Here is a 26134-nt window from a genome sequence, read left to right as displayed (position 1 = left end):
ATGGCCAAAGCACGCTGTAAACATGAGACATTTAAACCTTGCGAAATCCCTGAGATGGAGGTAATGCAGTGTTTATTGATGGAGTGGGAGGGGATGGTGAGACAGCTGAAGTGATTTACCCAAGGCCACGCAGGAAGCAAATGATGGCTCAGGGATTAAAAATGGGAACTTGCAGGCTCCTGAGCCCAAACTTGGGAGCAAACTGTGCTATTCCACTGTTTTGCGGAATCTGCTTTTGTTTCGTTCAGAGAAAAATGTGTTTGCTGTAGTCTTGTACAAATACAGGTGCAAAGCTCACTTACAAGTGCGTGTAATTCCAGGAACATAAACACGAATGTATTAGAGCTGCTGTGTGTACACAGCAATTTCCATAGTAAACATGGAACTCCGGTTCTGAGGCATTTATTTGGGATGAAAAACAACTTGGCATTGTTTTGAACAGCGTTTCAATAAATGTATTTTGTGCTGTTCAAAACAGTTTGGGCTTGTGCGTTAAGGACAGTCGATAAAACGCATGTCTTCACAAACTGAGATGCTGACCTGGCCTGGAAAGCTGTGTGGCGTGACCCTTACGCTTGTATTGATCTTCGTAGGACTCTGGGGGGCTGTAAAGATTTGTCTGTGAGAATCCTGTTGCAGGTCCAGAGCTTTTACTCTCTTCGTAATAAAATTAAAAGGTTCCAGTGTGCAGTTCCTTCAGGGTCCTTGTTGGGTTTTTCAACCAGACTTGGATTAAGAGTTTTTGGGATTGTACTGTGAAGGCCCTGGACATGTTTTCAGCACTTACCAAAGAAGTGGTTATGCTGTCCCAGCAGAGTACATCCCAAACTGAGCTTTCTTTCAGTAAGTACTCTAGAATGAAGCCAATACGTTATTAGTGCACCCTCAAAGATCTGCGGACTCTGTTTAATTTTGGCATCTGAGGGTATGCTGGCTTCATACGTGGCAAAGTTCTTATTTTTTCTTTATCATATTATTTATAACTTTCTAATGAGAACAGATATTTGCAGCTTTTATATACTGTATCCTGACTGTTCTTGAAAACTGATGGAAGTGGAAGCAGCCAGACTTCTTAATGTGGAGCTCTGTAATTCAGGGGTCTGAACTGCAGAAGTATGCTTGCGTATATAATTTAAAAGGAAAAGAAAAGAAAACCCTCACTGCTGAAGGAGAAATTAATTCTGTAGGACAAGATTTGAGAGCAAAGGTCTATGAAAAGACCTTAAATAGGCAGTGGATATAAAAAGGAAGTGGGTGGAGAAAAAGAAACTGTTAGAAGCTACTTCAGCCTCTAAACCGGTTTCCTTTTCCCCACTCATACAGTCTCTTAAAATTTCTTGAGCTGTTTTCATATTAAAGCCTAAGTACAGAACAGCCCTATGCTAAGGCCTGTGAATAGGAAGACAAAGTTTGTTTTTCTTCATTCTTCCCCTAATATATGTCACCACCTGGAGTAGCCGAGGCAGGATTGTGTATTCTCGGAAGGTATAAATGTGTCTCGCTGAGTAAACTTGGCTTTGGACTCCACTCTGTGCCTAGTGTCTGCTCGCTAATGTGTCTTTTTTTTTTTTTTTTTTTTTAAATTGTGACTGTACATACACAATACAGAGAGAAGCTGTTGGTCTGTAGTGTTCTGTGAACACTGAATTACTGGGAGAACTGCCTGCAGGCTTTCTTCTGCTGATTTATTAGAAGTAGTAATTTATTAATTAAAGGTGAAATGGATGGGTGCAGGGGGGAAATCTTTTCTCTTACGGCTCTGATGGCTTTTCCTGTGTAGACATTTTCATTGCTTTACTGTAGTTGGTTTCTGCTACAGTAAGTGTTAAGGGACAGCAATTCACTTATTTGCTTGGGGTAAAAACAGTTACACATGTAAGTTGTAAGCTTAATGGCTTTTCTTGCAAAAAAATGGCTATTCAGAGAGTGTATTTTAACCTCCCTGTTTATTGGGGAATGAGTATTTCCATTTGCTTGTTGCATAATCTCTGGTCATTTTGTCTTGGCAAAAGTCATGAGACAGTTATTTAAGATCCTTCATGTGATTTTAAATGTCTGTCGTAAAAATTAAATAGCAACCGACAAATAATGATTATTCTTGAAATAATTTTAGGAGGTGAACTTTATGTAATAGTCGAGTGAAATTTTTGTTTTTAATTCGGGATGCATAGAGTCAGGTTAGTGAACGTGCACTGGAGAGACTGTTTCAATCCTGTTACTCCTCACTCATTCACTAGGAAAAATATAGAGCCCTGTTAGCCATTTGCCTGGGAGGTGATCATTAGCTTTGTGGGACTGGAGGGAGGAAAAAAGTTAAAGCTTTTTTTTTTTTCTTTTTCCTTAAAAGCTATGGCTGTTGCAAAAATGCTATTAAAGCTTCCTCAGCTGGGGCTTGTGGGGATGAACAGGAGCTGTTTACTTTTCTAGGGATGAGCTAGTTTTAGTGTGTAACAACAGAAGGTTGGTTTTGCTGTTGACATCAGCAGCAGGGTTGAGAGTTAGGATGCATAAAGGAAGGTATCTAGAATAAGTGGCTGGTAAATTATTACCTACCACCCCCTATGATTACAGCTTTTTTTCTGGAGTTCCTTTGCTCTCTCTGAGGCATATGTTAAGGGTACGCTGTAAGAGTTACAGTTTGTTTCTGTTTTTCTCGGGTTGCCTGTCCTGCAGCAGCAGTTTGATGCACCTGTGTCTTGCTCTCCATGAAATACCAGAAACTGGACTCTGAAGTGCTGCTGAAACTAAAAGCGTGTTAAAATACAAAATAAGAAAGGAACAAACTTTATGGAAAACATGGTTGCTTTTTAAATCTTTCTTCTAAAGAGATATTTTGGGGATTTTATTTTTTCACATGAAGGGTTTGGATCCGGAATGTTAGGGAAGCGTTTCTGGGCTCCTCTCCCACTTAAATTAGCCTTCCCATGCAGTTGAAGGCTGCTCAGTCTGTGTCCCTAAAGGAAGAATTCTTCATGTAGAATGAACTTTGAGGAAGGAGAGACCTTCAGAAGTAAGACTGGAAGAGAGATTCTCCGTGTGTTTTGAAATCAGAAGCTGGAAGAAAGGACTGGAGTAAAGCACAAAAGAATGTAATTTTTTTCCGGCTGAAGCTACTGAGTGATGTTTGAGTTGAAGCATGAAGGGTGTAAACTGTTAAGTGTGGTGATGCGGTCAGGGGCTCGTAAACCTTTCGTATTTATTATTTTGTCTGCAGAATGGGTCATACAGCCTTGCACCTGTTGGTTGGACATCAGTTTAAAAATGTCACAGTTTCTAGAAAATAAATCTTATAACAAGAAAGAGTGGATCTAATGTTCACAGTCAGGTCCTTTACGAGCTGCTTCTCATCCGTTGAGGAGAATTGGACACTGGTTGGCTGAACTGGTTAGAGCTGTTTCCACAAGTCAGGAAGCAAAAGTTTCATACAGCTCAAATGCAAACAGAGCCCGATGTAGGTGGGTAGCTTGTGGGGCAAGAGTGAATCGGGCCCTTGTTAATCCAAGTTCTGCTTGGGCCTTGTTAAGTTAAACGTGATGTTCTGATGTATCTTCAGGGAACTGTCTACAGGAAAACTGATCCTCTAGTAGGTTCAGTAGCTTCCTATTATATCCTGTGAGATTTGTGGATTGGGGTGTTTCTTTGAGGTGTGTTATTAATCTACTGTGACCGAGGCACATGAGAACTTTACATTAATTTTTTAAACTGTTGCACTTGTTCAGTGTCGTTGTGCACCCGACTGGATTCCTAATTCCATGGGTGAGCCGTGTCCCATACATCTTCCTTCATTTAAACTGATCTTGCTTTGCAAATACTCTCTAGATTGCATTTCTTTTAATACCATTTCTTATATTTATATGTTGTTGCGTATTAAGAGATTTAATGTTATCATTTGTTTGTAACAGTCATTTTCCTCTCTTTTGTCTAGATCAAGATGGAGACTTGTCAGGGACAATTTCACTTGTTATGACACAGTGTTGTAAAAGAATAAAAGACACAGTTCAAAAACTGGCCTCCGATCATAAAGACATTCACAGCAGTGTATCCCGAGTTGGAAAAGCCATTGATAAGGTATTTATATTGTGGTTTGATTGTGTTATCGCATATATTCTGTGATGTGTACTCTGCTTTACACAATTTGGGTTTATACTACAATTAATCTTAATTAAATCTTTCTGTCAACTACAGAAGCATAGGTTTGGGGCAGAGGCAAGACAGTGGGTTGTACAGTACTTGCTTTCAGAACTCGTTGTATACAGAGTATTCCTTCTGGGGCAGCTCAAATCTCTTCATTTCCGAGAGAACATGCCCATGCTGAGAGATATTACGAGACTTAGTAATAGTATGTGTTATATCAGTTTAGCAAAATGTTTGCTTCAATATCTGTCTCAATAAGAAATACTGTTTTTTTAATATATATTGCATTTCTGGTTAATTGTCAGTAGCAAATAACTCAAAAGTGGCATTTTGTTCTAGAAAGCAGTATAAAAACAGAATTTTTTTAAGAAGGACATTTTGTACATACTTCAGGTGTGTTGTCGGTTCTTAGGGCTTAATTTTATAACACGCAGTGTTCTTAATGCAAGTAGAGTAGATTCAACTTCTCAGTGTCTGTGTCTATGCCATAACGAATAATAAGGTGGGGCAGCTTATCTTTGAAGCTTTGCATATGAGACATTCTTATATGAATTCCAGGTTCCGGAATAACTGGAATCTGAATATATTTTTGTAGGTAGATACTAAGAATTTTCTGAAATGATACTAAAACTCTTTTTTTTGTGGTAAGTGGTGCTATATGTATACTTTCAGGTCATGCTTTTCTCCATCTGTCAGTTCTTTTGTATAAAGTAGTCCTGTATGCAAGGAGTCTTGTACTTGCGTTTTTGGACATTCTTATGTGATAGTTTCATATCAGAACATGCTTATGTTGATAGGGTCTAAACATTTGGTTTGAGGTGCACCTTATAATCTTACTAAGGAAGACACTAGTAAATGAGTCTTTTCATCTGGACAAAGATATTTGCAGCATTATAGAATACTGCAAATATAGAATATTTGCAAATATTGCAATACTGTAGAGAATACTCATTCATCCTTTGGGAATTTCATTTAAACTTTGTTAGTAACGATAATCTGTTAAAGCATAATTTTACAGTAGTGCAATGAAGAGACAAAGTACATAATGCTGCATTATTGGGCAGAATGTCTGTGCAACTGTTATATTTTTTGCTTATATCTATGATTGACCATCATGGAGACCTCAAACTTTGTACTGATAGCTTTAATCCAAGCGTCACTGTTATCCAAAGCTTAAGGATGCATCTGTCTCTAATCCTTGCTGCTGTATCTAAACCAATTAACTAGAGTAAAAGTCCATCCTTATTACTGGCTTGAAGCCTGAAATAAATCTGTGTAATCTTGTCCTAAGTTTGAAACTTTCCTATTCTGCTTTAGCAAGTGGACTTTGTACAAATAAGCTTTCAGGTTTGGCTGTACATTTTTCATTGAAATACTCTGAGGTAGAGCAGCCCTAGGTCGTATATAGAGGGTGTGAATATTCAATGGAAACTGGTGACAGTATTTCTTAGAAGCCAAAGGAGACAACACTTGCAAGCTTAATAAAGTTTAGACTTGAGTCTAATCTCCAAATAGCTGTTTCGGCTGTCATGTGCATAGTTTTTCCAGTGTTGTTTCTGTCTGGCTGTTTTAAGTTTATCTACTGTCTTTATTTAAAAAAGGACAGCTGTACAGAAAAGCATTTTTTAAATTTCAAGTGTGTGGTTTTGTAAAACAGTAGAAAGGATACCAATAACCTGCTCTGTGCCTGTTGAGTGTCAGAAGGGCTGTTTCAGTGAGGTGTTCAAAAAACGAGCTCAACTTGCTGTATTCAGTGTGCTCATTCCTCTGGATTTTTAATCTTGCCTAGTGTCTGTGGTGTTTACATCAAAAGACTAGAAGCAGTGGGAACTGCATGAGTCCCCTGTTCTGCTCGTAATGAAGGACATAGTTTTATGAAGTTCAGAGCATCAGTTAGGATTGTCTCCTTAAATGTGAACTTTGTTGGACTCTTTTTTTTTATGCAAGTAGTTTGAATTTTACTAGTTTTCCCTGACTGTAGTATCTTAAAGGAACTACTTTAAAATGTACCCTGAAGTCTTGGCCTGTTTGTCAGATGAACATGTGTAGTGTTTAAATCCAGGTGGAATTTAATGCTTCCCTGGACAGGGACTTTGAAGGAAATCTTCCATATGTACTTAATGGGACTTCCCTGTGCTGCTGGAAAATATGCTTGAAACCTGCCAGCAAAGTCTTTGTTGGCATCCGAGTCCCATAACCTATTGAAATTGCCCTCCCCCCATTTCTTCCCCATAATATACTTAAGCTTAAACCAATAGAAGTAATTAAGTGTAATTGATGTAGTGAATTGATTCTCAACACATTCTGGGCAAAATACTACTGCTTCCTAAATAAAATGCTCGTTATAATTTAAAGAAGCACAGTCCTTGCCTTGATTCATGAGATTTGAGTTTTGTTTCTGTCACGTGTAAATTGTCATTCCAGCATTTTTCTCGTTTATTTTACAGATGGATTAACATCTCTAGAACGCTGCTTGTGGTCTTCTAGCTGTATATGCTCAGGCACAGATAAATGTAACTCATTATTTTATTGCCTGATTTGAGATTGGGAAACATGCTAATATTGGTACCAATTTTATGTGATGCATCCAAATGACAGGTGTTGTTACACACAGAAAATCAACAAACTTCCTACTTAACAGGCTTGGATTTTGAAAGAACTTGCTGAATTATCAGCTCGTGGCAAATTTCAGGTTAAATTTCTTCTTTTCCACCGTTGAGGCAGGGTTATACCTATAGGTAGAGTTTAATCTGGTCGGTTTTTAAGTTAGTGTAGTCATTGCTTATGAACTTGGATGGGACCTAGATTCATCTGCCTGCAGAGTTTGCTCTGAAAACAGAAGCTCCTAAGTGTTTCAAAAATGAAGTTCAAATCTGGCATCAAATATGAACCATGTTAAAGTCTGAAATGCCAAAACTTTGTGTGTTGCTTTTTAGTTGCAGTTCCTGGAAAGTTTATCTAATAAACTAGACCTTTTTTCATAGTAGTTCTACATGGATTACATGCTTCTGATCCATGAAGGGTTACCCTTTCTTCCAAAGAGCATTTTCTCCTTTGAAAGGAAACGTTTGCATCCAGTTTTTTTCTTTATTGTACTAGCATTTGCTCTGGTTCCAGAACTCGGTCATGTCACTGTTGTTCGGCAAATTGTTATCAGGTAGCTCGCTCATCAGTCTCCCTGTAAATCAATCACTCTTCTGGAATGATTTGAATTCATCTCACAGCATGTTTGATGGGGGTAGTAAATGTTTTCCCTCTAGCAGCAATCTGTCTGAATAGTGGTTAAATGCCTTCATTCAAGAAAGTAAGTGGAGTAAATGGTAGCTCCTTCATTTTTTCCCCTGAATTTTAAAGGGCCAACATTTTAATCCAATCTTTGTCTTGGGAAAGCAGACTTTTACCAAAGTTAGTGTTTGTTTCATGTAAAAACTTGTATACAAACAAACTAAAAATTTTTACTGAGTATCATTTAATTCTCTTGCTGTGAAGAATATGGCTAGATAAATATAGTCTTTGCAAGTCGAGCTTTATCTTATGAACCAACAAACTGAACAGACAAGGTAAACAAATGTATTTTATTTGTATTTTGGGTCAGAATTCAGAAGAAGGGAGGAACGCACAAAGTAATCTCAACTGAGAAACTGAGGAATAAAACTGTCCTTAATCGTTGTCCTTCTTCATATCATGTTGTTACTAATAACAAGGAACTAGCAAATTCCATAATTAGTTGGTTAAAATTGTCCATCTTGTGTGTGTGCACATCTTGAAGTCCTTCTCACATTTCGGCAATTATCAGTAATGTACCTTACGTTGTATCATTGGTATATTTAGCACATAATATTCTACATTTTAGCCCTAGGTTTACTAGTTAGGCTCTTTAAAAAAAGGCTTGTTTCTCAGGAATATTAACTGACACTCTTCTAAGCTTAAAACCTGAAAAGCACAAAATAACCTTTCTGGAGTTTGTGACTTATGGAATTTATTTCAGCTTTTGAAATCTTACTAAACCCCACATGCTATCAATTAGCATAATGTTAGCATTTAGCAAACAAAGCTGGGAGATGTGTAGTCACCAGCATATCATGCATGCATGACAGTTATGAAATATGTAAGCCAAAAGCAGGCAATAATTTGTTCTGACATGTGACAGTCACTCACTGTAACATGCACAGTCAGTTCTTGAAGCTCCTCAGGACCCACTGGAGGCAGAGCTGCAGAATCTCACATATAATAAAGACCTCAGAAATTATTTTAAAAAAAAAAAGGTATTGAAGTGAGAACCTGGTCAAGACTGGGTTGATCAGAGAATGGATGAGGGGTAGAAAAAAAATTGAGGTCCTCAGGTTGTTTGATGTGACTCGAATCTACAGTACATCTAGGTTAATGCAAGTCATTGTTACAATCTTTTATGGGACTTAAAAAATCTAATTTACGATGGGGTTTTGAAAAAGTTCTCAAGGCTCATAGGTTTGTTGTTTCGGAACAAAATATGGTTTTTGTGAAGGAACTGAGGTAAGTGGCTCTACCGCCTCTGCCCCCAAGCAATGGAAGGATGTGATGATGTTTAAGGCATAGGTTCAGGTCTAATGGTTGGCAACTGCCCAGAAGAGTACAGTTTCTTCTTATGGGATTATACATTCAGTATGACTTGAAATTGCATGAAAAATAGTTGATTATTTTTAGATTACTGATGATTCCTCACCCTATACCCCGCCCCCCCGCCAAACTTAAGTAACAAAAGCAAGCCTCTGTGTTCTTGCTACTGCCTCTGGTATTTCTCTAATGCATTGTTGATGGATTTACATTACCTGCTAGTGGTGTTTGGACAGTGATACCAGAATTGGCAATGGTGGTGAACCTTAAAGGCTTCAAAGGGTTGGCACAAATAAGAACAGTATTATTTAGTCTTCAAGATGCTTAAGTGTTTTTTTGTTTATTTTTTGTTTTTTTTTTTTTCCAAGATACAGCTTAAAGATGAGCAGCATGGCAAGGAGCTTACAGGTTAAGACACCCAAGTGAAAATTTTGTTAATTGTGAGACTTGAATCAGTGGCAGTAATCTAAATGCTCATCTTGCTCCACCATCTCTGAAAGATGGAAGAGACAATTTGCTAGCCTAAGGTTAATGTTCTACTGAAAGTTTGCTAAGAGACCTGAAGGGAGTGGTGGATTTGAAGCCACACATGCAGGAATGAGAAGGCTGCCCCTTTCTCACAATGACACAGAGCAGCATCAAAGGAGATGTGGAGGTGGCTGATGAAGGAAATTAGTAAGTGGTGAATGAAAGGAAGATGCAGTGTGAAGCTGAGCTCTGCAGAGTACTGGAAGAAAGAACGAGAAGCTTTACAGATTTATACTACTGTGCCCCCTTTAACTTTCCCCTTGCCATTTAAGAGGTGGACATGCTCACTGTTGGTAAGGCTGCCTCTGAAGGGCTGATCCCCTCTGTGTGGGAGGTGCCACCATGCATCTATTTTTACTGTAGCTAATCACTGTATGCCACTCCGGTCCTCTCTAGCCAGCCTATAAAGGCAGCAGTTTCAGTCTCTGAGGCTGACATCTGAATTGTGGTTAGGTATTTGGCACCTCCTAAGGAAAAAGCAGTGAGGCATAACTGTGCACGAGAGACTTGTGCGAGGCAAAAGTGACCCCTTGGTCTGAAAGTTTGAAGCTGCTATGATGTTGTTCTCTACTTTTTTTAATTTAAGACTCTCCTTCCAACTCGATTTAACTTCTGAAACAGGTTAATAGTAGGCTCCCGAATGCTTTTGGCAGTGTCACTCGGCAAATGTCTGTTGCCTGGCATGTGTTTTGACAAAACAACGTATGACTCTTTGGGTTCCTACTGCAGGTCGGGGTTGTCGCATCCCTGGGATACAAAGTGCCAATGTAAACCCACGTTGCCTGCTCAGATTTGTTCTGAAGTTGGTTATCCAGCTTTGCGCTGGCAGACCTTGCAGCAGGTCGGGTATCGGTTAACCTGCTGCTCCAGCATTGTGCTGGCTGATGGGGAACCGATAATACGTGGTTGACAGTTAGCTCGTACCAACTTCGTGTTGTTTGCTCTGCCTGCTTTGACAGAAGTGTGTGTTTGTGCTAGGTAGGTGTTTCCATATCGTGCAGGACTATCGATTGTCACAGAGCTATAGCTGAAGCACTGCCATTTTCACCAAACTTCTGATTTCTGAATTTCCTTCCTGGAAGAGAGCCGTAGTTACCAGGCCATCAGGTCAGGCAGCAAGCAATGTACTGACTTCTAGACTGTTTCTTTTGCAAGAGGCTTGTTTTAGACAGTGAGTGAGGTGTTTTTATTCAAATTAACCTGCCTGTCCCGATCATAAAACATGTTAGCAGTTAAAATCCTGTTTTATATCTTGGGTTAGAATAAGTGTTGCTCTCCTGCTGCCAAGAGGCACAGTGCCAAGTGTTACTACATAGTCACCGTGACAATATTTTTACTTATTCCAGGAATATGTCTGTAGGCCACCGGCCTAAAAATACACGGCAGTAGGATCTTCGGGGTTAGATCTGTAAAAGATCTCTCAGATCTTCAAAGCTCGTCCTGTTGCTGGGATGTTGAGGTTTGAATTTCATTGTCGTTTGGGGGGGGGTGGGGGGTGAGAAGTGACATTTGCTTTTTTCAGCATTGTCTACCCTCCCAGCTATGTCAGAAAATCTTGAGTTAAAGCTTTTACTTCTGATTCGGTGCACTGTAGTGACAGTGATGAATTGATAACGCTATTTTGATTCTATTGTAGGCAACTTTGTTTTCTGTCCTCTATGCGTTTCCATTTTTCACATATGGAAAAAGCCTTTTTCTGCAGATACTTCCTTCAAAAATGCATCATGGTCTGGAAACCCCTTTATTAGTTAACTAGATTTCTGATTTGCTAGCTAGACTTGTAATTTGTCAGTGTAATTCCTTATAGTGGATAATATTCAAACTTGAAACAAGCAAGCCAAAGGGTTTCTTCTTCTGTACACAGGAGATAATGACGCAGCTGACAGATATATTTCACTTGGAACAGGAGGTCATTGAGGGCCAACTGAGTAATAGGCAGAAAGCATCAGGGTGGAGACATAGGTGTCCTGCGTAATTAAAGAAAGATTATGTGGGGCGATTTGTTCCAGCCTGTTAACTGTTAATTTGTACATTTCAGAATTTTGACTCTGACATCAGCAGTGTGGGGATAGATGGGTGCTGGCAGGCTGACAGCCAGCGAATCCTCAACGAGGTGATGGTGGAGCACTTCTTCCGGCAGGGGATGTTGGATGTAGCCGAGGAACTTTGTCAGGTAACGATAAGTGTGGATGTTGGATGTTATCGATCATGGAAAATTTATGCTTTGGGTTAGCGTCCTTATTTGAATGTTAATGTTCTAGGTGAATATTTAAACTGTCAGAAAACCAGCAGTTTAATCCCATGTTTTCCTTATGCTTCAACTAAAAACTGCCTTTGTTTTCTCAGGAATCTGGTCTATCAATAGATCAAAGTCAAAAAGAACCGTTTGTGGAGTTGAATCGAATATTGGAAGCATTAAAAGTCAGAGTTCTGAGACCTGCATTAGAGTGAGTCTACTCAGGGTTTTTTCTCCCTTTTTTTGGAATGCTTTTAACAAATCCTTAGTTTTTCACTTTAAATATTGTCTTTAGAATATTTTGATGTGTCCCCATTTGTCCTTTGAGAGATCTAGTTACTGAGTGAACCCCTACCTTCTCCTTTTGTCCCCTCTGCGTCCCTCCCCATGGGCAGTACTTAACTAAGGGTCTCTTTCTTAGATTAAAGATTAACTTGAATCATTTGCGATGCTGATTTAAGGTTTTGGGAAGAAACATCACTTAGAGAAACAGTTGTCTGCCGTGATGGTATTTAGCTTTATAGTGAATCATTAGTGAACCTTATTTTAAAAGGTTCAATTATGAAGGATACCAGGACTTATTAAAGGTGTTGGGTATCACCGAGTCTTTTTGGCTTCACCGAGCCCTTGGGGTGAGCAGAACTTGACTTCGGATCAAAGTTCTCACTTTTCCTCAAGTCACTCTCCCTTTGCAGATAAGGGACCACAGGGTGGGAAGAGGGAGTGAAAAGATAGGTGCGTACTTTGCAGGCTGCTGCTGCCAGGTAGGTGCTGATTAACGCTGGGTGAGAGGTGTGTCCCTTTCCTCGGCACGAAACATCTCTGCGGTAGGTGGGCTGGGAGCCTGGACTGACAGTGAGATCTGTTAGTGAGATTTCTTCTGAACAAAATGATTCTGTTCATAGAAGTCAGTGGATAACATTGAATGCTCAGACGAAAACCAAGTCTGGGAGTATCTGAGGTCTATCAATCAACCTTAGACCAGGATATCTTCTTGACCTTAGTAGACTTTACAACCATTAGACGTGTAAGCTGGTGCTAAAAGTGACAGTGAAGAGGGATAGGTAATGAACTGTTGCATGAGCTACTGTTTTGGTTTCCAGTAGTGGATATGTAACTGTGCTGTACCATTTCAGAACAGCTTTTATTTTAAAAACAAGAAAACCCCAAACAAACCCTCAGCCTGTGTTTCTGGGGGTGTGGGGGTTTTTTTGTTTGGTTGGGTTTTTTAGGTTGTGAGAGCTTTGGTAAGCTTAGGTTGTCTCAAAAGTAAGTAAAAAAAAAAATAGCTTTGAAGTGACCTTTTAAAAGTAGAAATAAAGAAACAAAGCAAATTCAAAGTTTCTATTTCATTCCAGAGTATAATTCATACATTTAAAATACCTTTTTTGCATTATTCAGTTAAATACATTTTCATACCAACAAACATTTTCTCTTCCCTTTAACATGATCCAACATGGGTATGTCAATTCAGACATCACTGGCATCTAGACTAAGTGCAGGGATACTCTACTATTCAAACCGTGGTGTTCATAAACTAAATCTTGGACTATGCCTCTGGGTCATGCAGAGTTTGACCGAAATAGTTGGTCTTTGAATATAGTTACACAGGTGGGAAGCTCATGTGGTTTATTGCTATTCAATTGGCTAATTGAAGGGAAGCAACACTGAAATGCCTGGTGTTACAACTGAAACAGGATTTACTGTCAGCTACACCACGTATTTCTTGTAGTTCAAATAGTAACATAGCTGTTGTGAAGGATGCTCTCTGAGGAACAGTAACTTGCTGTTGTGTCCATCCACTTGAAGTCACTAAACTCATTTTAGCTCCAGTTTGCTAGGCCTTATGTCTTACTCCCTGCTGCTTAGCCGTATCTCGTAGTTCCTGCAATGTGTTAAATATTTTTCAAACAAAGGAGAAGGCATGGTCCTTCTTCAAAGGAACTCTTATTCCAAAGACAGCTGAATGAACAGAGAATAGGGTGTATTGTCAGCACGGTTCATATGCTGGTCTCCCTCCCCCACCCCGTCTTGTTTATAATGTTTATTCTGTTTAAACTCCTCAGTGCAAAAGCTATCTGCTTCTCTTTGCCTGCTGCTGGGCACAGAGGGTCCTTTTTTAGAGTGATGCTTATGTAAAAAACATGATTGTTAGTGAAGATGATCAAAATGTGACCAAACTGTACAGTTTAGGAGGTAACGATATCTTGAATGCCCGGTTATTCTGCAAAACTGCTGATGCTAGTGAATGTATTTCCCATGTTATTTCCCAGCAGACATGGGTGTTCAGGAGGAGGGATAGAAACTGCTCCTGGAGGGACGGCCTCTTTGTGAGAGGAGCTTGGAGGGGTGGCATTGTGCTCTTTGGGCAAAAAGCTAGAAAATGGCTAAAATTGGCATCAGTAAATACAGCTTCGGGGGTGCATAAAAGCGGTCCCAAAGTGGCCCGTTCTAGGGCTAGGCTACTGACAGTGGAGTTGAAGCAGAAAGCAGGTGTTACACAAGGATAATTAATTATAGTATCATGAACCAGGAAGGGGAGTATAGCAGGGTTTACCCATGCAAAATTGTGGAAGGTTGAGATGAAAACAACCACCAGTCTTTGGCTCTGCCAGTGCTCTGCAGTTGGTGCTCGGCTTAACTCAGTGTTGGAAACGAAGCAAACACCTGTGGCTCCTGGTCACTGCCATTGAAAGGGAGTTGTCAGATTAATGACTTTCTGAAAAGACTTTCAAAGCCCTGCTGTGGTGATAGAGAGAAGTTAGTATTCGTATCTGATTTAAAAAAAAAAAGACCTTAATTGTAGTTTTTTCAGATTTTCTTACTAATACAAATTGCGATATTTACAAATACTACACTTCAGAATTAAATTTAGTACGACTGGTCATAACATTTTTCTTTTTTTGTGAGGTGTGCAACTTGACTTTGTAGATGCCCAGTCTGGCCCTGCACCCTAAGCCGTGTGATCTCTGTACCTCTGCAAGATCCCATTAATTTCCAGTGACACTTCTCATTGTAATTTGGTGATGGGGGGGGGTAGGTTCTTTCTGGGTGGATTCTGGCCCTTCTGAGCCCAGGTGGGTCTCCATGGGAAGGTCTGGTGGAAATGACTTGCAGGTTCAAAGCTTTTGACTGTAATTTCCTGGGAGGAGATATTGTCTGACGTCTGTAAAGCAGCAAGGTGGACAGGTCCTGGTATTTGCTGGGACCTTTGGGGTGTGGTTTAAACTTAATTTAATCTTTGCTAGACTTTGTGAAATACGTTTTAACTAAATCCCATGTGGGAGCTAGAAGAGAGCTCTGTGTACCTGTGGTTTGAATAGTATACTGTAAACTTTAAAAAATTCGGATGGATTTGAGTCTCAGAAGTGAAAACACTCTGAAAGTATCATTTTGAGAGGAGGTAGGAAGACAGGTGTTTTGATTACTAATGATTTTGGATGGTGGTAGAGAGTACGTGGGTTGAATGTTTTATACCTCACTTGTTGGTTTTTTGTCCTTCCATTAGAAATAAGAACAGCATGTCCTAGACCAAACACCTCAGGCCTTGTTTCTGTGGCTGCTTTCTTCCAATACAAATCTGTGCTGCTACTCAAAGAGCTAAAAATGGAAAGCCTGCCTAAAAGCTAATTTGGAAAAATAGACTCAATCTCAGCAAGATGAAGTACCGTGTCATGTGGCTGCAAATATTGGCAGGGAGAGGAAGGAGGCTCTTTTGATGCCTCCCTTTTGATGCAATACAGATTAATATCTCGTTAATGGGACTGTGGACTGATACTAGTCTTACTGTTTATTGATAACAGTTTTTGTCTTTCAGCTGTTTATTGGTCTATGGTTGTTAACTTCAGGCTTTTGTTTTCTTAGTTGGGAGTGAGCTTTATTGCCGCTATACCCAGTTTAAACCATGGACACTGATCATAAAAAAAACAAAAAAAAAAACAAAAAAAACCAAAAAAACCCCAAAAACCCAAATCAAACAACCCATGGTTAGTCACCTTCCTGGTGGAGATCACAGTGTTGACAGTCTTCTGAGGCTGCTTATCTGAAGCTGCTTGAAATTAGGGACAGTAGAGCTTGTTCTTAGTTCAAAGGCTACATTTTTCACTGTTTCCTACTGAAAGGTTACTAATGTCATTACAAAGCCTTGCCAGTAAAGTCAGACTCCTGACACTTTCACCACAACAAATTGAAAGTAGATACTTGCTCACTGATGCAACATGTTAATGCAGAAGGCTAACTTGCATTGAAAGCCTTACCAGTACTGTAAGAATGCTTAATTTTCTTATTTTAGTACTGGTTGAAAAGAACAGAGGCCTCGTGTACCCCTTCTTTTTAAAGAACAGAGACTACCTCACTTCCTTGCTGAAAAGTGAAAAGCTCTTTGCTTAATGGGGCCCCCACAGTGAAAATAGTATAACTAATTAACACTAATGAGAAACAGATGTACTGAAGAACACTGAAACTTGAAGTTCTTAAGAGAAAGATTGGATTGATTTAAGCCTGACTAAATTGAATCAAGAAAAAAACAAAACACAAAAAACAGAGGGATGTATAAATCTAAATAATAAAATAACTTTTTATGAAATGCTTTAAAAATTTCAGTTCATTTTACTTAGTCCATGTTTAGGAATTCTTTCCTGTTATTTGGGAGCCAAACATTAGTGTTGTCATGGTGAGTGAGACCCCAGAAAATGAGAAATATTTTTATTGCCCAAGTTGAAAATAACACAGAAAGCAAAGTTGAAGCAGGGTAAAGTACAACCTAAATGATTCTATGATATTTAAACTGATTTCCATTCCCTTTCCCCTATCCCCCATTGTAAGGTCTTGGTAATGTCTGCCATTGAGGCTCTCATAGATGCACTTCCCCCTCTCTAGGGCAACATACACACGTGTATAAACCTAGTGACTTAGAGAAAATGTTTGGGGAATGAGGAAGTTGGAAAAGATGTTCTTGGCTTGGTCAAACTTCTTCAACATGCAGCTCAAGACTATCTTTAATTGTTAAGATTCAGTGACAGAGTGGTATTACTCAAAACACAGTAGATTTTAGCTATTTCTACCTTATATTGTGCCTAATTCAGTCTTGCCTTCCTACCAGTGAGCGTTGAATTTTGCAGAGGTTAACCTGTGCAGCAGCACCAGAAGGACCATCGTTCACGTGTTGTGTGTCCTGTGTAGCTCTGTTACTTGTAAAGTCTTGCCATTTTCTGTGCTCCGTATAAACTCATAGAAGTTCAGGGAACAGTCATATTCTCCTTGAAATAGGTGTTTGATAATTGTAGTAATTTCATATGGTGTAGGCTGACTTTAATTGCTCTTGTGTCGTGTCCCATTGTACCTCCTCGTTTCTTCTAGGTGGGCGGTATCTAACAGAGAAATGCTTATGGCACAGAACAGTTCGTTGGAATTTAAACTACACAGATTATATTTCATTAGTTTATTGATGGGTGGAACAGCAAATCAAAGAGAAGCACTTCAGTATGCGAAAAACTTCCAGCCGTTCGCCCTAAATCATCAGAAAGGTAAGTTTTCGGTCACATTAAGGGGATTTAAAGCACTTGGATGTGGCACCTCGTAGTAAAATATAAATCATGGTCTAAAGGTGGTTTACTCCATTATTTTCATTTTGTTAGAGGCTTCTTATTTTTTTATTTAACATGTATAACCTGAATCCTTACAATTTGAATTAACTCCTCTTTTTCTTTTTTTCTAAAGAGGGCACAGAATTGTATTTTAATATGTCTGCACATTTGCTTAAATTTAAGGTTTTTGACTTTTTAAATAATATGTAGATTACATCTAGAATAGGCCTGCTGCCAGGGTAAAGTGTTAAAAATGCACAGAAATGTTCTTGGAATAGTCATCTGCTATTTTCTGCTGCGTGGGGTAATACAAAGAGAAACGAAACTTTTGAAAAATGGGGAATATGTGAGTTAAGTGAACCATCTCAAACTGAATCCAGTAAAGCCTGATTTTTAGGGTACTCTGTGTGTCAGAAAGCTTACAAAAAAGTAAACCTGTTTGAAGCAAATTAATAGGCAGCATGCCGTGCTTGTAGAGGGGCAGATGACCCCGCAGTCTATCCATAGTGGACTGGAGCTCTCGTAGCTGTAGATGTCTGTTCTGTGATGGCTGTAATTGTATTTTGTAGAGGTGAGGATGTGTATTATTGATTTGGTGTATCTGCCTGTTTTCCATGTAAAAGCTAAAACTGTGGACACTAGCTTTTAGTAGTAGTATAAAATAACTAACTGTTCCTGGTCCCTCACAGATATTCAGGTTTTGATGGGCAGCCTGGTATATTTGCGGCAAGGTATAGAGAACTCTCCGTACGTTCATCTATTAGATGCAAACCAGTGGGCGGACATCTGTGACATCTTTACAAGAGATGCCTGTGCTCTTCTGGGTCTCTCCGTTGAATCACCTCTCAGTGTTAGGTATGCTGGCTTTCACTTGCTTTTAAGACCAGGTACATAGTGGTTTGGTTTCTATTTCTTGTTGAGGACAAAAGAAACGGCTTTTGAGAAGTAGTCTCATCTAGCTTGTATTAAATAAAGGGTATGGTTACAATTAGCTCTAACAAGATTTGCAAAGATTAGAAATCAGAGGTTCCCATCTGCTGTGCTTTACCCTGCACCTTTGCAGCTCAAGAGGAAGCATTCGTGGATGGAATTTGGCTTCCGTAGTTTAGACATCAGTGCGAAAGATGAGGATGGCAATGAGCCAGTTATTCCCACAGCAAATGTGTGAAAACTGTCCCTGCTGTTTAACTGCGAAAAACCCCAAAACTCTGGACACGATTCTGTCAGCACTTGATGATCTTGGTTTTTAATCCACATATTACTTTACCTGCCTTCTCCTTAGAAGAATGCTCAGGAGTTATGTTGTGATTTCAGCTGCTAAAATTTCCAAATCGTTTGCTGGACCTCATTTGCAAAGAGGCGGCACGTTCAAGCTCAGTAGCTAATCTGACAAAATGCAGATCTGTAGGAGGCTGTTGGAAATGTGAAGAAAAACCAACCTAATCTCCTTCTAGCTTATCTGAAGATGAAACAGATTAGCTGCTATTTAGCTTTTGGATTCCAGTTCCCTCAATATACTTGCCCGATGTCCTCATTTTCATTTCAAACATTAAATAGAAAATAATTTGTATGTAACTTTCTGGCCTAAATTTGATACTTAGCAGAAGCTTTACTACCTCTTCTTTTTTTTAAAATTTGTTTGGCTTTTTTTTTTATTGTTTGCATGTTACTATTATTAGAGTTCTGTGCTTAGTTTAGAGCTCTTAAAATTGTCAGGCCTTCTGCTTCTCCTGCGTGCGCCTCTGTTGCAAAATACAACAGAAGCAACAAAAGGAACACTTTCAGATTAATTGTCTCTTTACAATAAACGTTACGAGTTTCAGTTTGAGGGTTTTATAGATATCTAAAACTTCTATCTCTGGTTTTTGGTTTTCACCTTTTTCCTGTTTCAGTCAAATTAACAGTAGTCCTTTACATTTTAATTGCTTGTGCACTGACGCTGTAATACGGTTTTCAGCACAAATGGCCAAGAGATTTTCAGTGGAGTGGAAATTCCCTGTTATTGATGTTTGGATTGCTTGGATGCTTGCTTTGCACCTGGTGTGAAATCAATTGCACTGAAATGTATTTACTGTATAGGTGGTATAAATACTCTTGTCATAAACAAGACTGTGCTAAACTGGCGTGACCTTTGAGCGCTGCAAATCCTGTAGAAATTACACCAGCTTGAAGTTAAATCCCTGCTATAAAATATATTGCTTTCTAGAACATGGGTAGCAGTCACTTTTTTTTTTAAGGCTGATTGGTTTCTCCAGTGTGTATCTAATCCTGTACAGGCCTCATGGTCTGAGTTACTGCGTGGCGTCAGTGGGAAAACTCTCATTGTGCTAAGGAGGTCATGGTTCAGGGTCTTGAAGGACTACAGGGCACCATTTGAAGTTACTATTTACTTGAGTTGTTATACTCTTAAAGGGGTCTTCCAAAGATGTTTTCATACAGAACCATTAAAGCAGTGATGCTTTTATTTCTACAAATACTATTTGTCTAAACTTTCCATAGGGTTAACACAAGTTACACTCAGGGCTGAAATAACCAAAAAGCAAAGTGTAAGGATTAAAATAGCCGGTCAGAGGTGAGGATATGATTTTTTGTTTTCTTGTTTTAAGCTTAGGCAAGAGATGTTTCAGGCACATCCCTCCCAAGTAAACTTACCAGAATGTTGCTGCAGAAACATAAAAACAAGTATCTGGAGGGGCAGAGTGGAGAGGAAGGTCGTGACTTCTGTAGACAATAAAACTTGCACAAATAGTAAAATAATCTGCCAAAGAAACAGAGTAGGCTGATACCAAGGTCAAATCCTGTTTCTGTTGCTGCTGATTTCTGGGCCTATAGTACTGTCATTAAATTTAAATCCATCAAAACATCTGTTAATTTGTGGAAACTCAGTGTCATACTTTCTTTTGTAATGTAGTGAAATATTTCAAAATACTGTGGTAAGTTCTAGTAATGGGTAACTCTCAGAGCAGGATGAACTGTTGGGACACTGACTTTGGTCAGTTGTATACTGCCATTCTTGTTACAGGCTGTGGTTTTCTTCCTTCACTTGCCTTCCTGTGTTTTTTCTACATTTGTTTCCTTGATTTCAGGTGAAGGTGAAAAGACATGTTTCTTTACATGGTAATTACATGTAATTAAAGGATTATGGGTTGTGTGTACATGTGGGTTACGCGGAAACTCTTAGGCTGCATGTACTCTTCCATAGTTGAAAGCAGCTACCTATATAAGCTAACATGATGTCTTCCTCCCATACAGTTCAAAATCGAAGCAGGTGGTATGGAAAATCAATTCATTATAAGACTCAGAGCAGGGATTAACTGTTGTTTTCAGTCCAGAATGTAGTACGAGGGCCCTAGCCTAAGGTGCAGGGTAACTGATAACCTGCCCCAAAACTCTTGCTTGTTATACTTGAAGGGAGCTTAGAAATACAGACAATAACTGGATGAAGTAGTACAATGCTCTTGTGTCCCAGTTAACCTTTAAAGTAGAAACATGAAAAATGCTGGTTTCCTAACAGGCACCGTATGTTAACAATTTCCTTTTTCTGCAGTTTTTCAGCAGGTTGTGTAGCATTACCAGCTCTAATTAATATCAAGGCAGTTATAGAACAAAGGCAGTGCACGGGTGTTTGGAACCAGAAGGATGAACTACCGGTGAGTTGATGCTAAGCTATCCCAGGCCAGATTTCTAACGTTGAATGCTGTTTTCAGGTTTCCTCTGTGCTGAAGATTAAGGGATGTTACACATGGCTGCCACCTCCAGCAGATCCTGGGCTTGGGACTTCCTGCTGTACAGAGACCTCGGGGTCTCATCCCGGGCCGGTGGATGTGGCTGCCGGTTTCCTGTTTGTAGGTTCAACCAGTAGTGAAGCTGAGCATGAATCGCAGACAACCACCCACGCACACACATGAAGGACACTGATAAAACCGGCTGCACAGGCTGCCACAGACGAGGCGCTGCCTTCAACAGCACCCACGTACAGGGCTTGCATAAAACATAAGTATAGACAGCCAAGATCCCTTCCTCCTCTTTGGCTGGTAAAGATTGAAATTCACTGGTGAAAGCACGCACGCGCCACTCTAGATTCACAAGCAAATGCATGTTCGTGGACCCTCAAACACTGGCATGGCCCTTCTGGCCCCTTTTATACCCCTTTCTGGCTGTTCCTCCCCAATCCCCTTCCCCTGCACATTGCTCCTGCAGTTTGTATAGTTCTACTAACCCCCTTTCCTCTAAGACCCTCAGGTTTCCGTTCTTATCTGTGGCAAAGTCCAGGTTTGGTTGCAGTTTCTTGATGACCTATCAATTAGTGTGACTGACAAGGTTGTTTCTTGTTATTGTCTCCGTTACGTTTGTCTGTCAGGTTTATATTTCTCGGTTTTGTTTGTTGCTCCCCCGTTTACTTGTTATCCCCTTTCACATTGAAAAGGTCTCTGATCAGATGACCTTAACAAAACAGATGCTCTCACCTTCCACTTAGCCTTACACTGAATGTATGAGACGTTTCTATATAAGTGGAAAGGAAATGCATCCCACTAAGAAACATTAACTTCCCCCAGCTGTGCTTGAGCTCTGTCCACGAGTTGCTTTGCACTAACTCTTTATCAGGCAGATAGGAGATGAAAGAATTAGTGCTACACCTGGGGACACGAGAACTGAATTGGGATCCAGTGCATTATGCTTCCAGCACAGCTCATTTGTATCAGCTGCAATGAAGTTCAGTTGTTATGAAACCCCAGTTTCCCTTTATAGGTCTTACCAGGTGTGTGCAGCTCTCCAGTGGCCTGCTCCTGATTTGGAAAGAAAGCCTATTTTGTGTAAACCGGGCACGAATTGAGTTAGCCTCTTTGATTGTAGCCGTAAGAGATTCATTTATAGTGTAAGTACGTGTGCTGAGTTTCTCCCAGCTATGTTTTCTGTAACACTGAGAGTGTAACCTCTAAGTGTGACAGATTCATGCCCTGCTGTCCAGACAGGAATGGTTAGCTAGGGAGCATTTGGGAAACGATTGCTGTCAGATGCAGATCAGTTAATAGTATTTATATGCCTCCTTGCATATTCTAAACTTAAGGGTCTCTAGTGTGTACCGCTAAGGCAGTATGGGGATGGGAAGCCTTATTTTCATCATGCAAAGACAGAGATTAAGTAGTGTGAAAAGGTTATATTGTCAGGTTTTGTTGAAGGTGAAACCTGTCAGAACTGAGGACTGGTCAGAGCCAGGAGCTTCAGGTACAGAACCTGTGATTTTTGCAGTTCTCAGTCGATTCCTGAAGTCACAGACGCGTTCTTCTCTGTGAGATGTCCCTTCCTGAAATCATTTGGTCCTGATGGCAAGAGTTGTGCTGTACCAGTGTTTTCTGTGTTGGTACTGAAAAGAAACGATTCTGATACACTTCATTATTGATGTGACATGTAGGTGTTGGGAGAGTCTTTCAAGAAGCTGTAGAACATTAACAAAATAAATCCAAGGGTTCCCCCCCCCCCCCAAATTGAATCTATCCCCCCCTTAAATGAGATCTATCATCTAAACCACTTTGGAAATCACTGGCTAGGAAATAAAGTGTTGTTGGGTCATCAGCTCAGTTTTCCTGCCAGGCCATAGATCTGCACTAAAATATGCACTTGTCCTTTGGTTGGGGATGGGAAGAAGCAACATAATTGTGATCTTAAATTGGAGATTTAAGTATTTTTGGCTGGGAAATTGTCAGGCATCCACACAATGGATTTTGCTGCCTTCACAGCTGAATTGTGAAATCTGTTAAGTAAGGGCCATGACCTAAAAGGCATAATTGTCTGGAAATGTAGTTTCCCAAGATAAATCGTTATGTTAATTTCTTTCACAGATTGAAGTGGACCTCGGTAAAAAGTGCTGGTATCATTCAATATTTGCCTGTCCCATTCTTCGTCAGCAAACAACAGATAATAATCCACCTATGAAATTAGTCTGTGGTCATATTATATCAAGAGATGCTTTGAATAAAATGTTTAATGGCAGCAAGTAAGTACCATTCTTTTATTTCAAGCAACGTATAGACAAGGACAAATCTTAAGAATGGAATACTGTGTTTTGGGAAAACAGAGTCCATAATTACATAATTTGTGGAAGCTTGTTAATCTTAGAGAATGACTTGGAAACCAGATAAGCCAGGTGGTTGCACTGGAGAAAAATATAATAAACCCTCTGATGTTTTAGAAGGTGAGATTACGTGAAGGAATGTAATGTTCAGGGTAATTTTCCAAGTTGTAAGTACCATCGTGTTGCCTTAGATTCAAAATAGAGACTTTTACACATACAGTTTTTCATTGGGAGCAAGGTTAGTAGCTCATGAAATGTCCCTTAAAAAATAAAATGAAACCTCTGGGGAAATATGGCTTAGTAATTGAGCAGGTAGTTGAATTATCACTGTGGAAATACTCCTCCTTAGATATCAGCGGGGTGCCTACAGGCTTTTGGGAAGGAGGAAATGGGAGGGAGGGAGCTATACAGATTTCCTTGAGGAAGAACCAGTGGTAATTTGGATTGAATATATGCAGCTTCCGTGGAGGCAGTCAGCTTAATGTAGAGCCCTAAGTTGTTTTGTGAAATCCAGTGTGAAAATAAGTGATGCTATGAATGAAAATGTCGAGTGATGTTCGCATTCTTTGCCCTGCTAGAAAAGCCTAAAGGTATGCCTTCATGGGTGACTTTAGCCATTTTAAGCCAGTAAACTTCAGCTACACTATTCCTGTCCCCGATCACTCATTTCTGATGCTTTCATTGATCAGCTTTAGTGACAGCACAGCTCTGGCAATATTAACTCGGGGGGTGGTGTGGTGTGTGTGTGTGAAAGGCCCAAACTTAGAGATGGGGAGAAATGGATCAATGCTAGAAGAAATATTGTAAGCAGGTGGAATTGTATCAGTGGAGACCTCAGCAGGGAGGCCAGGCTGACCTCCTCAGTCATAGCCTGCAGGAGCTGATCTACACGGGGTGTAAAATCACAGCATTTTGGGAACCAGAGAGTAAAACGCCCTGGATACTGAGGAAGTCAAAGTGAAAGCTACCAGCCTATTTAAAATTACTAAAATGCAACAAACTAATCCAGAAGTAGAAGTAATAGATTAATCATGAAGAGTAATTTCTTGGTATTTAATAATTCAGGGGTGCGTGGGTGAAAGGTGAGAAAGAATATAATTAGAAGAAAAAGCATGATAAGGTCTCTCTCGGCTAAAGGTGACTTTCAATGGAGCCAGGGAAAAAAAGAGGAAGGACTATCACTGCAAACTCGATACCTTTGTAATGGATGAAAAAGCATAATGCTCGGCTGTCACACATTGCTGCGATTCTAACGCGTTGTCTTTGTCTCCAGATTAAAATGCCCCTATTGTCCGATGGAACAGAGCCCTGGAGATGCCAAACAGATATTTTTCTGAAGAAAAGTTTCATTATGCAGTTTGTAAGTGACACTCTGGATTTCAGGTGCATTTCAGGAGAATTAAAACACACTTGTTCCATTTTATGCAGCAGACTGAGGACTCCTATGTTTGTATAAGCTAATGCTACAGAAACTTTGCCAACATTTAGTATATACATACCAAGTGGAAATGCTACAGAAATATTATTACCATAGGGCTTTACTATACTCTTGGTCTCCATACCTGATCAAGTTACTACACCAGCAGTTGTCATTCAATGCAGGTTTTTGTACTTAATTATATGGTGACTTTTTAAAAGCAGAAATTGATCACCCGCATTTGTTTAATATTCTTCCTGCTATTATTCTATCATTCTATTGATAACTGTCACCTTAGAGAATGTTTGTGGAAAAAGTTTTATTTCCTGTAATGTGTACATAATTAAAGGTAAATACTTCAGGAAAAAAAAGTTTGATAAATTGAATAGTAGTTATAAACTAATTTGTATTTTTTTCGCTGACAAAGCTGTGATATATTCTGAGTTTTTCTTTCAAACATTTTTTCAACTTTTACATAGAATTCAAAGTAAATGTGCATATATATAAAGTATATAAAATATATAGCCCCAAGGGGCTACCTGTTAAAATCCATCACTAATTTATAAGGGTGATGCGTGGCTAAATTACTACTGGAGCAGAGAGGGAATAGGAAATCCTGTTCCTTTGGTTTCACGATCGAGGATTGTTTGTGTAAGAGAACATTCAATAAATTCTGAAGTGGAAATGCTTTTAGTCGATGACATTTGCTCTCTGGCCTTTGTAGTCATGTTCTTTGAACTTTGTATTCAGGATTAGGCTATAAATGTCATGTTGCTGTATAGTTTAATAGTCATTATAGTGTGCTATTTATAAACAGTTATCAAAACCAAATCAATTGTAGAAGTATTCATTGTTAAATGGGGGAAAAGCATGTTCTGATGCAATCTACTGATCACGACTCTGCACTTGGCAGAACTGGGCCCTACATCATATATTAGGAGGTAGCAAGTTTTCTGTAGCTTGAGAACACTTTGCTTCTAGCCTTGTTTTTGTAGTAGACTATTACTGCCATTGCCACTTTTTCTGCTAAATTCGTCATATTGTTGACTAGGTAAATTTGTACTCATAAACGAGATGTAGATCATGGCAGTTAAATCTTTTCTAGTGTGCATATATTTGTATTTATTGCACTGTCCTATAGTAGGGCAAGCAGCCATAAGGCATGCGAAGCTACATGTAAAATTATATTTCTGTATTGTGTAGTTAAAAAAAAAAAAAAGCCCAGGCTTATATGGCTGAATACTGACACACTGGTTGAATGCACTAGCACAATGCACTACAGAGAAGACCGTCTTTGAGAAATCTACACCTTTTGAATTTGTATGTCGCCTGACTTGAGAGACTGAGTTGGACTCTATCGGATCAGTGACAATGGACATCCCTAAAGAGACATTAAGAGGAGCAAGTCAAGGCACACAGATTTTAAACTTTAAATGTGTTTGATACATGTGAAAAATACAGGTGTGTGATTTTCTGCAAAACTTAAATTGTATTCACACTGAGTTCAAAACAACCGCATTATCAAGTGGTAAAATCAACAATAAACGGGTGAGGATATTTTCCATGTA

General features: G+C 39.5%; 1 protein-coding gene across 1 annotated transcript; it reads left to right on the top strand.

Moving 5' to 3' along the window:
* On the top strand, positions 1 to 26134 carry RMND5A (required for meiotic nuclear division 5 homolog A (S. cerevisiae)). Its single transcript, XM_009331904.1, has 10 exons — positions 1 to 60; positions 3720 to 3756; positions 3926 to 4068; positions 11294 to 11428; positions 11602 to 11702; positions 16850 to 17016; positions 17766 to 17931; positions 20624 to 20726; positions 22917 to 23071; positions 24423 to 26134. Exons 1-10 carry the CDS (start codon positions 1 to 3, stop codon positions 24484 to 24486), a joined length of 1131 nt encoding a protein of 376 aa, XP_009330179.1. The 3' UTR covers positions 24487 to 26134.

The sequence above is a fragment of the Pygoscelis adeliae genome, unplaced genomic scaffold (genome assembly GCF_000699105.1).
Source record: "Pygoscelis adeliae isolate BGI_AS28 unplaced genomic scaffold, ASM69910v1 Scaffold209, whole genome shotgun sequence".
NCBI lineage: Eukaryota > Metazoa > Chordata > Aves > Sphenisciformes > Spheniscidae > Pygoscelis > Pygoscelis adeliae.
Note: the sequence above shows the minus strand (reverse complement) of the source record. Positions and strands in the feature narration are given on the sequence as shown.